The sequence below is a fragment of the Coregonus lavaretus genome (genome assembly GCF_964263955.1).
Source record: "Coregonus lavaretus genome assembly, chromosome: 29".
Taxonomy (NCBI): Eukaryota; Metazoa; Chordata; class Actinopteri; order Salmoniformes; family Salmonidae; genus Coregonus; species Coregonus lavaretus.
In genome coordinates, this window is record NC_140016.1 from 26,486,830 (window position 1) to 26,503,881 (window position 17,052).

Genomic DNA, 17,052 nt, shown 5'->3' on the forward strand with positions numbered 1-17,052 from the left:
ATTCCAAACTCTCCACCATGGCCAAGACCAAAGAGCTCTCCAAGGATGTCAGGGACAAGATTGTAGACCTACACAAGGCTGGAATGGGCTACAAGACCATCGCCAAGCAGCTTGGTGAGGTGACAACAGTTGGTGCGATTATTCGCAAATGGAAGAAACACAAAAGAACTGTCAATCTCCCTCGGCCTGGGGCTCCATGCAAGATCTCACCTCGTGGAGTTGCAATGATCATGAGAACGGTGAGGAATCAGCCCAGAACTACACGGGAGGATCTTGTCAATGATCTCAAGGCAGCTGGGACCATAGTCACCAAGAAAACAATTGAAAACACACTACGCCGTGAAGGACTGAAATCCTGCAGCGCCCGCAAGGTCCCCCTGCTCAAGAAAGCACATATACAGGGCCGTCTGAAGTTTGCCAATGAACATCTGAATGATTCAGAGGAGAACTGGGTGAAAGTGTTGTGGTCAGATGAGACCAAAATCGAGCTCTTTGGCATCAACTCAACTCACCGTATTTGGAGGAGGAGGAATGCTGCCTATGACCCCAAGAACATCATCCCCACCGTCAAACATGGAGGTGGAAACATTATGCTTTGGGGGTGTTTTTCTGCTAAGGGGACAGGACAAGTTCACCGCATCAAAGGGACGATGGACGGAGTCATGTACCGTCAAATCTTGGGTGAGAACCTCCTTCCCTCAGCCAGGGCATTGAAAATGGGTCGTGGATGGGTACTCCAGCATGACAATGACCCAAAACACACGGCCAAGGCAACAAAGGAGTGGCTCAGGAAGAAGCACATTAAGGTCCTGGAGTGGCCTAGCCAGTATCTAGACCTTAATCCCATAGAAAATCTGTGGAGGGAGCTGAAGGTTCGAGTTGCCAAATGTCAGCCTCGAAACCTTAATGACTTGGAGAAGATCTGCAAAGAGGAGTGGGACAAAATCCCTCCTGAGATGTGTGCAAACCTGGTGGCCAACTACAAGAAATGTCTGACCACTGTGATTGCCAACAAGGGTTTTGCCACCAAGTACTAATTCATGTTTTGCAGAGGGATCAAATACTTATTTCCCTCATTAAAATGCAAATCAATTTATAACATTTGTGACATGCGTTTTTCTGGATTTTTTTGTTGTTATTCTGTCTCTCACTGTTCAAATAAACCTACCATTAAAATTATAGACTGATCCTGTCTTTGTCAGTGGGCAAACGTACAAAATCAGCAGGGGATCAAATACTTTTTTCCCTCACTTTACATAATCCATGTCTCAATTGTCTCAAGGCTTAAAAATCCTTCCCTTCACCTACACTGATTGAAGTGGATTAAACAAGTGTCATCAATAAGGGATCATAGCTTTCACCTGGATTCTCCTGGTCAGTCTATGTCATGGAAAGATTAGGTGTTCCTAATGTTTTGTACACTCAGCGTATGTTAAAAGCCTGAAATAATGCATGTTTATATTCATTTGCTCGAAGAAAACAATGCGTAGCTTGTAGTGTGAAATCCATGGTCTGTTCAGATATGTGTTCTATGTCAGGATATTTTGGTCTATGACCATGTGATGCAACACAGATGCATCCAAAAGAGTAGCGCTCTTCCTTCGCCAGATATATGCTCCCTTTTCAAGGAGATGATAGACACTAACATTTGGAATATGGTATGCATTTGCACAGGAGCGCCATACTTCAGAGCACCAATGGATGATAAGACATAATAAAACATAGCAGTCGCTATCCATCTTCATGCTGTCGTGTTGAAATACTTGAAACATTTCAAGATGATTTTACTTTGACCGCCCTCATAGGTTTCTCTGCTGTGTTCTTACCTGAGTCGGTTGCCGTGATGACGAGGGTGTATTTCCCCTGCGCCTCGCGGTCCAGGGTCTGGGTGAGGATAAGCTGACCATTGGACGACAGACTAAAGGCTCCTTCCTCGTTCCCACCGCTCAGCATGTAATTCAGCTGGCCATTGGAACCCAGGTCATCATCCCTCGCCATAACCTAGAGTAAAAATAGAAACTATTTCAGAGATTCAAAAAAAATAACAATACCTAATATTGCCTGAAAAATGGGACCATTCAAATCTGATATTGGTCTTTCCCAAGCCCTTCTCCTTATACTGCGAGGTTGGGCATAAATCTTGAGACTGAAAGGACTCATTAGTGAGTGCCAGCGCAGTACAGGCGCTGCCCTTCCTGCCCGCTGGGGCACAGATAGAGGGCCACAGCCAGGTTGGCACAGGGATGTGTTCTTGTGTGGCAACCCACCGCCGCTGGAGCTGTTCCCATACAGCTGCAGACTCATTTCCTCGTTGGTACAGTATACAGGCACACTACACTTTATTTTCGTGGCTGCTCACTGAAGTGGAGACAGGTTGTTTCGAGAACTCATTTAGTTCAATTTGGTTTTTGGATTGTAACGGTCCAACAGGTTAATTCTGTAGAATTTCATATCCCAATGATATTTTCTAAAGCAATAATTTTTTATCCAAAAAAGAGTGAAACAAGCAGAACAGATTTATTTATCGGTTTAATCGCCTATTTTCAATGATAATTCGCAAAAACAGGACCACCATGCTTTATGTTTTTGTAAATGGATACCATACACATACTTATTGGGTTAATATTCCTACAAATGTAGTTAAGCCATTAGCTCGTTGAAGGTCTTAGGCCTGGCATATGAATTAGTTCTTTGTTTATGGGACTCAAAGCCCAGTCCAGAAATGTCAATACTGTTTGACCATAACCATCTAGAATGGTTGACTAAAAGAGAAAGACCACACTGACCTGTAGTATGTTCCTGGGGAGACTCCCCACGTTCTCCTGAACGTTCACAGAGTAAGGAGAGAGCTCGAACACCGGCGGGCAGTCGTTCACATCCAATAGCACCATGTTGACCGTGGCGCGGTCCACCCTTGGGCTGCTTCCGCGGTCGGCCGCCTGGACCACCAACGAATAAGACGACTGCACCTCGCGGTCCAGCTGCTTGGCCACCGAGATGACCCCGGTGACAGAATCAATCCTGAAATCTGAGTTGGTGTTGCCCCCGGCAATGGAGAAGCGGATCTGCCCGTTGGTTCCCTCATCAGCGTCGCTGGCAAACACATGGATGACGTCGGTGCCAGTCAGCATGTTCTCCTGGATCTCGATATCGTAGATGTTCTGTGAGAAACTGGGCGTATTATCGTTAACGTCCAGCACCAGCATTGTCACATCCATGGCTGAAGACAGCGGAGGCTCGCCCTTATCCGTGGCCACCACCGTCAATGTATAATTCGACATCTCCTCCCGGTCCAGTTCGCCCACCAGCCTCACGTCTCCATCGATAGTTCCTATGCTGAACGTATTCCTAAAGGGGCCTTTCAGGGAGTACTCTACGTAGCTGTTGGGCCCGCTGTCTGCATCAATGGCCTGGGCCGTGAAGACCACTGTGTCGACTGGAGTATTCTCCTGGATATAGGTCCTCTTCTGGGAGGTGAAGGTTGGCGGGCAGTCATTGATGTCCAGCAGGATAATGGACACCTGGGCCGTGCTGGTGTAGCGGGTCATGGGGGCGAGGGCCAGGTCGTGGACAGTGACCACCAGGTTGTAAAAGGACTGGGCCTCCCGGTCCAAGGCCTTTCTGGTCTGGAGTACCCCCGCTTTGGTGATGTCAAACTGGCCCTGAGGATCTCCTGATGCGATGGTATAGAGTAGCTGGGCATTCGGACCTGGAAGACAAGCAATAGCAATAGATTTGGAGTTAGTTATCTTGAGTTAGTTACTTGTAGTAGAAAATGTGAAGTTCTGAAGAAGCTTTGTGTACTTTCTTCAGCAGTTTTTTTAGGGTAGGGGGAGTTACAGTATAATGGACCCTTATGTTTCGAGACAAAGTATTCATCTTGAAAAGTTAGGATTAGATTACCTTAAAATAGCCCCGAGAACATGTCACATGTGATATACTGCACTGTTCCTAGAACAAATCAAGTGTAGATCCTTTTGACTGGCATCTACTGATATTGGGTTGTTTAGCTATGACTGTTACAAACTGTATGTTTGAATTAGAATTGTATATTTAAGCAATAAGGCACGATGAGATGTGGTATATGTCCAATATACCACGGCTAAGGACTGTTCTTACGCACTACGCAACGTGGAGTGCCTGGATACAGCCCTTAGCCGTGGTATATTGGCCATTTACCACAAACCCCCGAGGTGCCTTACTGCTATTATAAACTGGTTACCAACATAATTAGAGCAGTAAAAATTAATGTTTTGTCATACCCGTGGTAGATGGCCTGATATACCACGGCTGTCAGCCAATCAGCATTCAGGGCTTGAACCACCCAGTTTATAATTGCTATCAACATGCATTTCCACAAATTGTCTTCACACAAACAATTGCAGCTCACCAGCCTTCCACTTTCTTCCTCCAAACAGACAATGCTTTTATGCAGCGTGAGACACAGCACAGCAATTTAAAATAATCTCCTTTACTGATAGGCCGCATTCTACAATTTTGGATTTCTCTCACAATCGAAACATTCATTTCAATGACATAATTAACTACAGTAACTGCACAAATGCAAACTATCAGACCTTGAAATCTAGCCTAATCCTCAGTCCTCCCCTGGAGCCGGGGAAAACTGAACTTAAATTGAGCGGCTGTAATTCAAGTCATTGGGGTATTCATGTGGAGAGCCGCCTGGCACCTTCCCACACTCCAGCTGAGTTTACTGTACACAAGCAATCCCTTATCAAAAGGCCAAGTCTACTTCCATCCCCAGTTTACAACCACGTCTACAGGGGTCAAGGATTGAGGAACTTCAGGAAGTGCTAACAATGATGTTCAGTGGTGGCGATAACACAGAGAGAACGTTGAGAAAACGCTGACTGACTATCAAAAGTGAGGGTCAATGAGAGCGAGTGGACAGTGGAGTAGAGGAAGCCTGACGTTGGGAGAAACAAGGCAGGCTTCTGCCCCAGGAATTTGGGTCACAGCAACCACATTAGGCCTGGTCTGGTCGGAGCGGTAATTGCAGTCAGCGAGGGACGGTAGGGCTGTTATAATAGCATGAAGCAGCCTAACCGTAACCACCTGAAATGGACGAGCACCTCAAGCCATTTGATTATAGGCCCACTGGACCATATTTCACAATGTGATTCTAATGTGATAGGAAATACAAATTGAAAATAAATGTATGGCTAATATTATGTATAGCGAACTGCCTTATCATTATCATTACAGCATTATTAAAACAGGTGTTGATGTCATACAAAAAGAGTTACAGGCCTTGCATATTATATGTAATTGTGGTTGATATATTTACCCCTAGCAGTGGATGAAATTGCATCAGCAAAATGTTGCAACACAGCTACAATGACCAACATGGTGGAAAACCATGTCAAAATTACAAAAGCCGAGACCGTCATGTGGACGCAAAACAAATTTACATTTGTAATTACGCTGCCATTTTTAAAGTCATGTCCCCCCGTCCTTGACTTTTCCTAAATACGTCTATATAACTCACTGTCGTTGTTAGAATATTAATATCACAAACAGAATTTTTGCTATATGCAGTTTTTAGAGGACATGTCATTTTTTTCTGTCCCTCATTCAATACCAGTCATTCACCGGTAGTCAGCCTGTGCAGCTGATGGCCCATCGAAACTAAACCTAAACATATATCGAAACCTATTTCACATATATAATAATAGTTCCCTAAAGACAAGGGGCTCTTACCTTTGTCAAATCTCAAAATTGAAGAGGTGAGCTCTATTTCAAAATATCACTTCCAAGAATTACCGCCGTTCCATGCATGAACACGCGGCAGCAAATACTAGTAATATAATAACACTTTAAGCGGCAATCAGCAATTGCTACATCTATTTTTGGACTTATAAATTAATGATACATAGCTATTGATTCTTGAAGAATGTAACTTATAAATGGTTCATGAGCTAAATTCAACTGTCGTACCCCATCAGAACCCAAAATAAGCTTTTTATTCCAGTGTTTGTAAAAAAAGTTAACGTTAACAAACACTGTATAGCCTAACAACATAATTTTGATATCATGGATGGTCAGTCCTTGCATCCATAGTCTTTGAATTTGAGAGTGATTACATTTCTCCAGCCCCATCCCCCCGTTTCGTTTTTGTTAGAACGCTTTGTTATTGTTTTAACTGCTGATTGCCGCTTTAAAATATGCTATTCTGTTGATTTCTTTTTTACATGTTTCTCAAAGCCCCAATGCAGTCTTTGTATGTTTAAATCATCACTGTATGTCTAATAAATCACTGAGTGTTTATTTCATGAAAAGAACAAATATATTCTTCATCATTTATTTCCCTGAGCTTCCTTAGCCATTGAAATGCTCAGTCTGAAGATGTGGGCGTGTTGATACAAATGTAAATATATTTACATATACAGCCCGGATTGGCAGATAGGATTGTCTAGGCTATAGAGCCTACCCCGCTTACCCCTTCAAAGTAGGAGGATACATATGCAAATAAAAAACGACTGGTCATTGGTCAGAAAAACATATAATAATCAGTAATTTTATAGGATCTCTATGCAGAATAATCAGATCAGATTGTGTTTTTGGCTGTGGGCTAAAAACGCCATCCCACCTGAACAGGCTGAAATTCCAGGTAGTATTTTTCTCTTCAAAAAGCTCTTACACTAAAAGGGCATTATGAAAATTTCCACAATTTCAGTGTTATTTCAACCTCATAGTGAGGAAATATCAGGCCCGCCCCCAAAAATATTTTTGACTGCACTGCCCCTTTAAGACCTGCCAAAACAAAATTATAATGGTTTCTTTGTGATGGATTTAACTCTTGAATTGTGGTGATTTTAGTGGTTTTTAGTTTTTACATATAACCTACAGTAACATAAATGAATGAAAATGCTATTATGTTCTTTGAAATAATTTTATTTTTGTATTCTATGTTACCTAAGACCTTCATAAACACAACCAAATGATTATTTTTCCGATAGCATATATGCCATTTATTTATTAGACTGTTCGAATGTTGACTTCCAAAAAAGGCATAATTGGCTCGAAGGGGGGTTCCTCGAGGGCAGGCTTTTATAATGTCTACCGGCATTTTCAGTGAACCATCCATTTATATCATTGCTGTGACAAATTACCCTCTTATGGACATCAGCAACTGACACAAAGCAAAAACATACCATCATCTGCATCACTGGCCCCTACGGTGATGATACTGGAGCCAGGGGGGAGGCTCTCGGTGACCGAGGTGCTGTAGGCGGTGGTGTTGAAGACGGGTGGGTTGTCATTGACGTCCAGGACGTTGAAGTAGACCCTGACCGTGCTGGCCTGACCACCGCCGTCCTGGGCCCTCACGGTCAGGATGTAGTACTGCTGGGATTCGTAGTCCAGAGGCCGCGTGACGTTGAAGACCCCCGTGATGGGGTTGAGCAGGAAGGTCTCGTACTCATCGTCATCCTCCAGGGAGTACGTGATCTCGCCGTTCACCCCAGAGTCCGAGTCACTGGCCAGGATAGCCGCCACGATGGAGCCTGACAAGTCAAGACACAGACAGTCAGACACTGAGGATTTGAGAGGGCTTTTTGGATTGTTGGATTGGGATTCCCTCACGTTTGCCAACCAACCCCTTCAACTGCCATATTAAAAAAATACATATTTCATATTTCAAAGTGCCACAGTTTGATTCAATGTCCCTGTTGACCTAGCTAACTAGAAAACATCCTGCATTAAAAGCCTTTTAGATACAGATACACCGCATTCAAGAGGAATGGCATAAAGCTTTGCAGAAATTAATTTGGGACCTTTCACAATCTGAGTAAGCATGAAAGAACCTGGCAGTTACAAGCAACCCCAAGTTACAGTAAGCCTTATACCTGGCGCCATGTCCTCGGGAATGTCGAAAGAGTAAGTTCCACGAGAGAATTTCGGCGTGTGATCGTTGACATCACTGACGGTGATGTTCAGCCTCATATCCGAGGATTGCTTCCCATCGTCAGCTCGGACCAGCAAGGAATACTTGGAGCGACGTTCCCGGTCCAGTCTCTTGGTGGCAATCAGGTCCCCCGATTCCGGGTCGATCCGGAAACTGTCATCGGCACCGCTGATGATGGTGTAGGTCACCAGCGCATTAGGACCCTGAAGAAATACAAATGTGATTGATTATTTCTAAAGTATAAAGATTCTGTATATACTTTTTATTATGAGGCTTTAACATGAGACGTTGATGATTAACATAAGGTTAGTCAATGTTCAGTCCTAAAGGGAGAGGGACATCATAATACTATTACTCTTGGTGAGAGTGAAATTCATGTTCACAACCACCCACTGCTCACTTTCACACTTTAACCAAATACTTTTTTCTAGGGATAACTGCAGAGTAGACATTATAATATTATACATCTCAATGAGTGAAATATAGTAAAAACACTACAACATTTTAGTTTATGCAAATGCATCACATAGCAAGCTCCCCTCAGAATACAATGGTCATACTGGTGAAAAAAACTCACAGGAGCTGAATGGCAGTATTCTCTTGGGCCGTACCCTTGGTCTTTGAACTGGGGTTATAGAGTTATTCTATAAACGCAACGAATAGATCCCTTGATACTTTAGACAAGTACAACCCAGTACACATGTGAAAGCCATAGCGGTCCTTTGCAATTGGAGTAGAGGACTGAATGCGATATGAAAACTCAATAACAGTGTCGACAGATCTTGACATTTATGTTTGTACTGAGGACAATACCAGAGCAGACGACTATCTCCTGATGTCTGATGCTAAGTGAGGAAAAAAACTAAAACTTCAAAAGCTACTACTTTTCAACCAAGGTCTTTTGTTTCGACTGGACAAAAGCTAAAAGCATTTTTGATTTCATGTGTACTTTTGATCTTGCCAATATACAATAAAAAGGAGTTGATGCAATATATTTTTAATAATGTTCCACCACTTCTCATATCTCCCATTTAGTAAATAGTAATAGTTTAATACTAGTTTACCAAGGACAAAACCCCCATCATTGTGAATTAGCCTCATTTCTAGAGAGCCCATTCTCAGACCCAGACCCAGAGAGTGTGTTTCTTTTTTATCTAACAGGCCTTTCAATCAGAACGCTGGATCTGGGATTCCCATCAGCCACCTGGGCTGCAAAACGGAACCGAACACCCTTCGTCTGCCAATTAATTATCTGATAGGGTTCAAAAGGAGAGAGGACAGGGGAAAAGAGGAGGAGAGGGGAGAGGAGTAGGGGGTCCGTCGTCTCCCCCTGACACTGACCGTTCCCCTGACCTTCCCTAGGAAAGACTTTGACTAGTTTACAGCCATCCCAAGGCACAGTGGGAAGAAGGGGGGGGGGGGGGGGACCAACCAATTAAAGAGCAGGATTCCGGGCCAGACTTGGGCACAAGGAAACTCATTTAGCAGATGAGTTTCAGCAGCAGCAGCTCGGGGGCAGGTGAGAGGCTCATAGAGCTGTCGGGAGACTGAATTCCCTGAAACACGACTAGGCCGTGTGAGCCAGTCACAACACAGGTGTTAAAAGTCAAACTCACAGCAACGTGTTGAGAGGTGATGTGTCCTAATGCCCTATTTACAATGCATCAATCTAATTATGTACTTACAGCATAATGATGTACTCTGAAACTGTTGTTTTAGGAAATGAGTCTTTGTATTTACATTTGGGGTGCATCATACAAGGCTATAGTAACTGTCTTGTAGCAACCCACTTCAGTCTAAGTCATATGTATTTTCAGCAGTCTTTTTGGCTGTTACGTTGTTGTTTTGCTTCTTGTTCTAGATACTTTCTTAGTTAAGCTCGCTCCTGGTACCTGCATATTTTCCACTATGTCAGAATGCTAATAAAACGAGAATGTTCTCTCCAAAAAAAGAAGCTATTTTTTTTATTTTCTTCTCCTAGAGAGGCCTCCATTACGGGAGCGAGCAAAGCTTTCATATTTTTTATTTTCCAAACTGAATGCAACCGAGGGTGGAAATGGGTGTAGCGAAAAACGGATGGGTAGAAACAGCATTTTAATATGCTCACACATGAATCCCACATGTAGCACTATTAAATTGGATGGGATCATTATGATGTCTGAATTCAGCCAGTCAGCTGGCTAACAGCTTGCCGCGCTTGGCTACGCCTCCGTGGATCACACATGTGGCTTTCTGAATCGGGACCGAATGCGTTCCGTACGCTTAGCGTCAGGGCAACTTAAGTTTCCTGCGTTAGGATGTGGGCAAAAATTGGCCGGCCCTATCTGGACCGAAATAGCTGGAACCTAAATGCTATGCTCCTACTATTTAGTGACCTATTCATTTCTGTGTTTAAGTTCTGGATAAACATCTCTTTCTCCATAGTAATTCCATATTGTATGGTCCCGCTGGAGTTCGTTTAATGATCATATCTGAGTGCAACTACTTCGTCTGAGGCTGCGTCCCAATACTGTAAACTAGTGCCTTTTCCTTCTATAATTATATTCATGACCCATAATAGGTAAAAAGACTGGATAGGTTTCATCATATTGCTTTTCCCTGAAGATACTTTTGGATCAGTGGTTGTGAAGGAGAGGAGGCAAGGGAAGGAAGCTATTCGATACTACTGAAACACAGCTCAAGTCCTTCTTCCCCTTTGATTTTGCAATGAGGAAAAAGTGAGAAAGAAACTGACAGAAACTGTCCATCCAATTCAATACCATATATCAAATCATTCAATATTAGAGATCTGAGGTCAAGTTCACTTGAGTCCAAGAGAATTTACTCAAATGATGTCCTTAAAATGCCCTATTAGTCAAAATATTGACCTAACTCCAGGATTTAAAGTCAATGTTATATTCTGAATACAATGACCATTTCAGAAATGGATTGTGCATGATTTTTCTCACATTCTAACTGGCGAGGTTGGTGAGGTAACAGCTGTGCAATAAAAATGTGTGGCCTCATAAGTTAACATTAAGTATGAGTCCATATTCTCTCACACACTAATCCCTCCTCGCAATGGCCCCAGTTCTTTCCATTCAGTTCCCTTGTCTCATTGGCAGGGCTGAGTAACCGCAGGCCTTGGAGATGCTGGGAGGGCCTGATTTTCGCTCAGTGCTGGATTTTATGTCCACATCCTGCCTAAGCTGCGAAAGATGGAGCCTTTTCCTAATCGAGGGCGAAGCCAGTGATGTAATGTGTACTACAGAGGCTGTGGAGGGACAATCTGCCCGGTGCGAGGAGGCAATCTTTAGCCTCTCTCCTCAGGGCTTTGTCACACTTGTGGCCCCTCTTAGGTAACGTCAAAACTCACAATCACTGGGGACCGTGTGTGTGTGTGTAAGAGAGAGAAAGCAAAAGTGCTCCGACTGCTCCAAGAGAACTTCAAGCTGTGGTCGGATATTTGGTAGGAGAATTGCAGAGCGCATGACTTGGACTGAAAAAAATGCTGGGTATCAGTAAAAAAAAATCTTCCTGCAGCCACTTTTTTCTCTTTGAAAATCCCCTAACAGAGGATCACATCAGCTCATTTCCAGGTTTTATTTTCCGAGTTTCTTGAAGTCAATACACGCATATAAGAGCATTGGAATGTATTTAGGAGGTTGAGCGCTTTACATTTACACTACCGTTCAAAAGTTTGGGGTCACTTAGAAATGTCCTTGTTTTCCATGAAAACATACATGAAATGAGTTTGAATAGGAAATATAGCAAAATGCATAGGAAATGTAGTCATTGACAAAGTTAGAAATAATGATTTTTCATTGAAATAATTGTGTCCTTCAAACTTCGCTTTCGTCAAAGAATCTTTCATTTGCAGCAATTACAGCCTTGCAGACCTTTGGCAATCTAGTTGTCAATTTGTTGAGGTAATCACCCCATGCTTCCTGAAGCACATCTCACAAGTTGGATTGGCTTGACGGGCACTTCTTACGTACCATACGGTGAAGCTGCTCCCACAACAGCTCAATTGGGTTGAGATCCGGTGACTGTGCTGGCTACTATAGTTATTGCATAGTTAGGAGCTGTGCTTTGGGTCATTGTCCTGTTGTAGGAGGAAATTGGCTCCAATCAAGCACCGTCCACAGGGTATGGCATGGCGTTTCAAAATGGAGTGATAGCCTTCCTTCTTCAAGATCCCTTTTACCCTATACAAATCTCCCACTTTACCACCACAAAAGCACTCCCAGACCATCACATTGCCTCCACCATGCTTAACAGGTGGCATCAAGCACTCCTCCAGCATCTTTTCATTTGGTCTGAGTCTCACAAATGTTCTTCTTTGTGATCCAAACACCTCAAACTTCGATTAGTCTGTCCATAACACTTTTTTTCCCCCAATCTTCCTCTGTCCAGTGTCTGTGTTCTTTTGCCCAGCTTAATCTTTTCTTTTTATTGGCCGGTCTGGCTTTTTCTTTGCAACTCTGTCTAGAAGGTCAGCATCCCGGAGTCGCCTCTTCACTGTTGACGTTAAGACTGGTGTTTTGCGGGTACTATTTAATGAAGCTGCCAGGTGAGGACCTGTGAGGCGTCTGTTTCTCAAACTAGACACTCTAATGTATTTGTCCTCTTGCTCAGTTGTGCACCGGGGCCTCCCACTCCTCTTTCTATTCTGGTTAGAGCCAGTTTGCGCTGTTCTGTGAAGGCAGTAGTACACAGCGTTGTACGAGATCTTCAGTTTCTTGGCAATTTCACGCATGGAATAGCCTTCATTTCTCAGAACAAGAATAGACTGACAAGTTTCAGAAGAAAGTTATTTGTTTCTGGCCATTTTGAGCCTGTAATCGAACCCACAATTGCTGATGCTCCAGATACTCAACTAGTCTCAAGAAGGCCAGTTTCATTGCTTCTTTAATCAGCACAACAGTTTTCAGCTGTGCTAACATAATTGCAAAAGGGTTTCCTAATGATCAATTAGCCTTTTAAAATGATAAACTTGGATTAGCAAACACAACGTGCCATTGGAACATAGGACTGATGGTTGTTGATAATGGGCCTCTGTACGCCTATGTAGATATTCCATAAACAAAAAGCAGTTTCCAGCTACAATAGCCATTTACAACATTAATAATGTCTACACTGTATTTCTGATCAATTTGATGTCATTTTAATGGACAAAAAAATTGCTTTTCTTTCGAAAACAAGGACATTTCTAAGTGACCCCAAACTTTTGAACGGTAGTGTATGAACGCCACCCATGCACCCTTAAGCCCTGGTTGTCTTTATACTCTAGTCATAATGTACATCAAAAAACACATTTTGATGGTAACACAGAGATAACGACGGTATGCCTTGTAAATATTTTTTTTTGTAATGGCTGCTTTTTGGCTGACCCTTCCCTTTGGGGACAGGGGGAATGTATCTCCCAGAGTTTTATTCAAACAGGTACAGACAGAATATAAATCGTGGGAGACTTTACCTCATCTGCGTCTGTGGCTGTTAGTTGCATTATCTTGAAGCCATCGCTGATGTTCTCTTCGATAGTCACGTCAAGAAGATCGTTTGGGAAAACAGGTGGGTTGTCGTTGATGTCCTGGAGCGTAATTTCCACCTGGAGAGAAACAAAAACATTTCCATGAAAAAAAATGCCTGCTATAGCCGTTAGGTTCACTGCGAAACGTCCTGCTCGCTTTTCTGACAGATATGTGCCCAGTAGGGACAAGTGATCATCCTCCCGGTCTTCATAAAACAGCAGAGAGCTCGGGAGAGGCGAGTTGCTGAAATGTAATGTGTTTCATACTCACATACTGTATAGTCTTATATTTATACCAGGTACACTGTAGAGATCAATGCTAGTTTGGTGCCAAGCGTATAGTTTAGTTATCAATGCATTAGACTGGGACAGTTCCATCCAGAGCGAGCAGTTTTATGTTTGTACACACTATGAATGTCATGGTTAGAATTCCATCAGATATATAATATTCAGTTGAACCCTACCTTAGTCTACACAGTGTACACAGTGTTCAACTACTGCCTGGAGACACACACTTCTTATTTGCATCTACCTCATTTGATCAGAATGAGAGAGAGCGAGAGAGAAAGAGAACAAGAAAGAGAGAGAGAGACAGAGAGAGAGACAGAAAGAAAGAGAGACAGAGAAAGAGAGAGACAGAGAGAAAGAGAGAGACAGAGAGAGACAGGGAGAAAGAGAGTAACAGAGAAAGATAAATAGAGATAGAGACATACACATTATGGTGTCAAATTGTGTCTAGCCCAGGAATACTGCGTTTCCACTCATACTCCGCAATCACATCTCATCCCCTAACCCACATATGCATTTCAATGCCAGTAAACAGTGTTCACTTTAAATCACAACAGACATTTGCCTTTGCATTCTCTGTTTAGTGCTTCGATAAAAAGCCGGGTTTGAATTCTCTGGCGTTGCAATCTCCATTAATGTTGACAGTGATTATGGTAATTATTTGCCAGACATAAAAACTCAACTGCGAGTTGCTTTCTCCTGAGCCTTTCTATTCAGTCTTATTCAGTCCTCCAGTTGGTTCTGCCGCAGTGCGGGTTGATGTGGGTTGCTGAGGCGCAATAGGAAATGGGAAAGGAACAGCTGCATCACGTCCACAATGGGACTGGCTGAGTGTTTTAACCAACCCAAGTTTCCCTCACAGGCATTTACTGTGCAGACAATGGGCTTCAAGGCCACAGGACCACCAAGAGGGGTGAGATACAGGAGTCTATTCATGCCTGCCATTGACAGGAAAAACAGACCTCACGTGCTCTTGTAAATCCACTCTGAAACAAGCAGCATGCAGGAACTACCAACAAATGCCACCATCCAGGGCCTTTTCAAGAGCTGCAGTCCATTAAAGATGACGCAGTAGGAAAGGCTTTGAGATGCCTAGACAGAGAGAGGGGATTAACGTATAGCAATTGAATTGAGAGCCTTCTAATTGATGACTTGAGCACTATAATTGCTTTTCTATAACTATTTTCCTTCCCACATTCCAAAGGCAGATGAAAATCAGTTTTTTAAGTCTGAATATTTACTAACACTGTCCAAAACCAAGAGCAGTTTTCATAAGACTATGATTACAACGTGTCTCCACAGTGACCGCTTACTAATCTGATCCTGAATCAGTGGTTTGGGCTGTTCTGTGGTCTCTGTCTGGGATGAGGATGTGGTGGATCTGACCCTGGATCCAGAAAATTAGAAAAAAAGACGGATCAGAATTAACGCGGGGCCTTGCCGGCCATCCCGGCTGGGGCGCTATGTACCATGTAAAAACAAGACGGGAAACGACAGCACTTGCAGAGCCGAGGGACCCGGCAAAGTCAACAAACAATGAATATTTATCTTCCAACCCGTGTCCTCTTGATGTGTAAATAATGCACGGCCCAGTTCTGAGGAGTGAACTAATTAGAGAAGAAGTACGGTTATGAGAAATAATTACGCCTTGCGCTTATAGTTTACATTACCCAAGCTCCCCTGGGGGAGAGATATCAAAGAGGCTTGGTGAAAAATTCATCGGAGAAAGAGGAAGCGAGGTCAGGAGGGAGGGAGGGAGGAAGGAATTTTTTCGTTCTCCTGCTCAACCTGTCACTCAGGCCTAGACGCCCCGGTGTGGTGCAGGTGAAACACATTCGTTTACAGGGGAAAATATTGTGTTTCAGGCCACTACTGTTTCGAGTTGCAGCTGCTATAACTGGCTGCTAGGCTCCATTATTTATGCCTATCATGAATGATTCACAGGCCGAACGGCTCCTGAGTGCTGTCGATTATGATACCTTAAGTGATCAAGGACTATTTGCCAGGGTCTACGCCTGCAACTTGGCCAGAGGATTTCTTATCCAACAGGACTTGTTCACACAGTCTAGTCTGTCAAATAGATTAATCAACGCCACATTTTTCTTTAGATACTGTGAGGGGGATGCCTATATCCTCCTAGATGATTTAATTCATAAAATCGTCCTTGTCCTCCTTATCAACCATTCCATTCAACTTTCTGGCAAAACCTTCCAGCCCTCTGCCAATTAAAAGTGAAGAATTGCACACACTTCATCCATTGAGCTACTAGGAACCTGCATTTGTGTGATTGAAACACTTCATAAGCTCAGTTTGCCGTCTCAACAAGCCATATCTTCAAGCACATAAGGTTCAGACTGCAGACTGAACACTCCAACTGTTTCACTTCTCTTCCCCTAACAGTAACAGAATGTACAGAAACAGCCACTCCCTCCTGGTGCACATAACCTTTCACTTATTATCATCCTCATATTTTAAAAGGTGGAAGCACTGGGAGTGATTCACGTACACTTTCCCCCAATGTCTCATACTTGCAGTCCTGCCAAGCTGACTGCATGAAGACAGGGAGATGGGGTAAAGGAGTCATGGAGGAAAGACATCCAGTCTTTGAACATTACCCCCTATAGGTTGCACACATATTTAGTGAGTTAGTGAGTCAGTCAGTCAGTGTTTTCTACCAGTGGAGGGTAGTGCCAATTAATTAACTCAATGCTGGTCTGCATTAAAGATGAGTAATACGCTATACAATTACTCCTACTCATTGCTGTGATCGCAAAGACTCCATCTGAACAGAGTAAATGAAACATCAACAAAGTAACGTCTCTCTTTTCTAAGAGAGGGTTCCAAAACCAAACACATAACCTCTGATGCAACATGTTGGAAAGCAAAATGTGTTAATAAAAATGGACAGGGGTGTGTCTCATGTAGAGAATAACCATTTCAAAATGATTACATGTCTCATTAGACGTTGTTGACGACTTGAGGTGAAAGGTCGGGGAAGTATCGACTTCCAACACTAATGATCTTTTAGCCTTTTGAAAATGTAATAATTCCATTCTCCTTCACCAAAAAATGATTTTGTAGCAGCAGTGTACTTGGAACTAATGTGTCAAAACCTGGATCACCAGGGCTATTTTACTGTAACACTTCATCATAGCACAGGGCCAAAATCACGAGCAGTTAAAATAAATTACTCAGACGTTGGCTCAGAATAAAATAAAAGGATACAAAGAATGTTTGTAACGCCAGAAAATGAACTCGACACTAAAACCTTTAAAACATGCTGATTCTATAAAAAAAAAAGATTAGACAAAAATGTTTGGGGAGG

At 43.0% G+C, this 17,052-nt stretch overlaps 1 protein-coding gene across 1 annotated transcript in view; it reads right to left on the bottom strand.

Moving 5' to 3' along the window:
- Nucleotides 1-17,052, bottom strand: part of LOC311104672 (protocadherin Fat 4-like) — a gene marked incomplete at its 5' end in the record, with an annotated part of 91,045 nt that overhangs the window by 31,721 nt on the left and 42,272 nt on the right. The window contains 5 exons of the mRNA XM_084146546.1: nucleotides 1,827-2,001; nucleotides 2,787-3,709; nucleotides 7,176-7,526; nucleotides 7,869-8,130; nucleotides 13,386-13,517. Of these exons, the coding sequence (XP_084002672.1) occupies nucleotides 1,827-2,001; nucleotides 2,787-3,709; nucleotides 7,176-7,526; nucleotides 7,869-8,130; nucleotides 13,386-13,517 (1,843 nt within the window). The remainder of the gene's footprint in view (nucleotides 1-1,826; nucleotides 2,002-2,786; nucleotides 3,710-7,175; nucleotides 7,527-7,868; nucleotides 8,131-13,385; nucleotides 13,518-17,052) is intronic.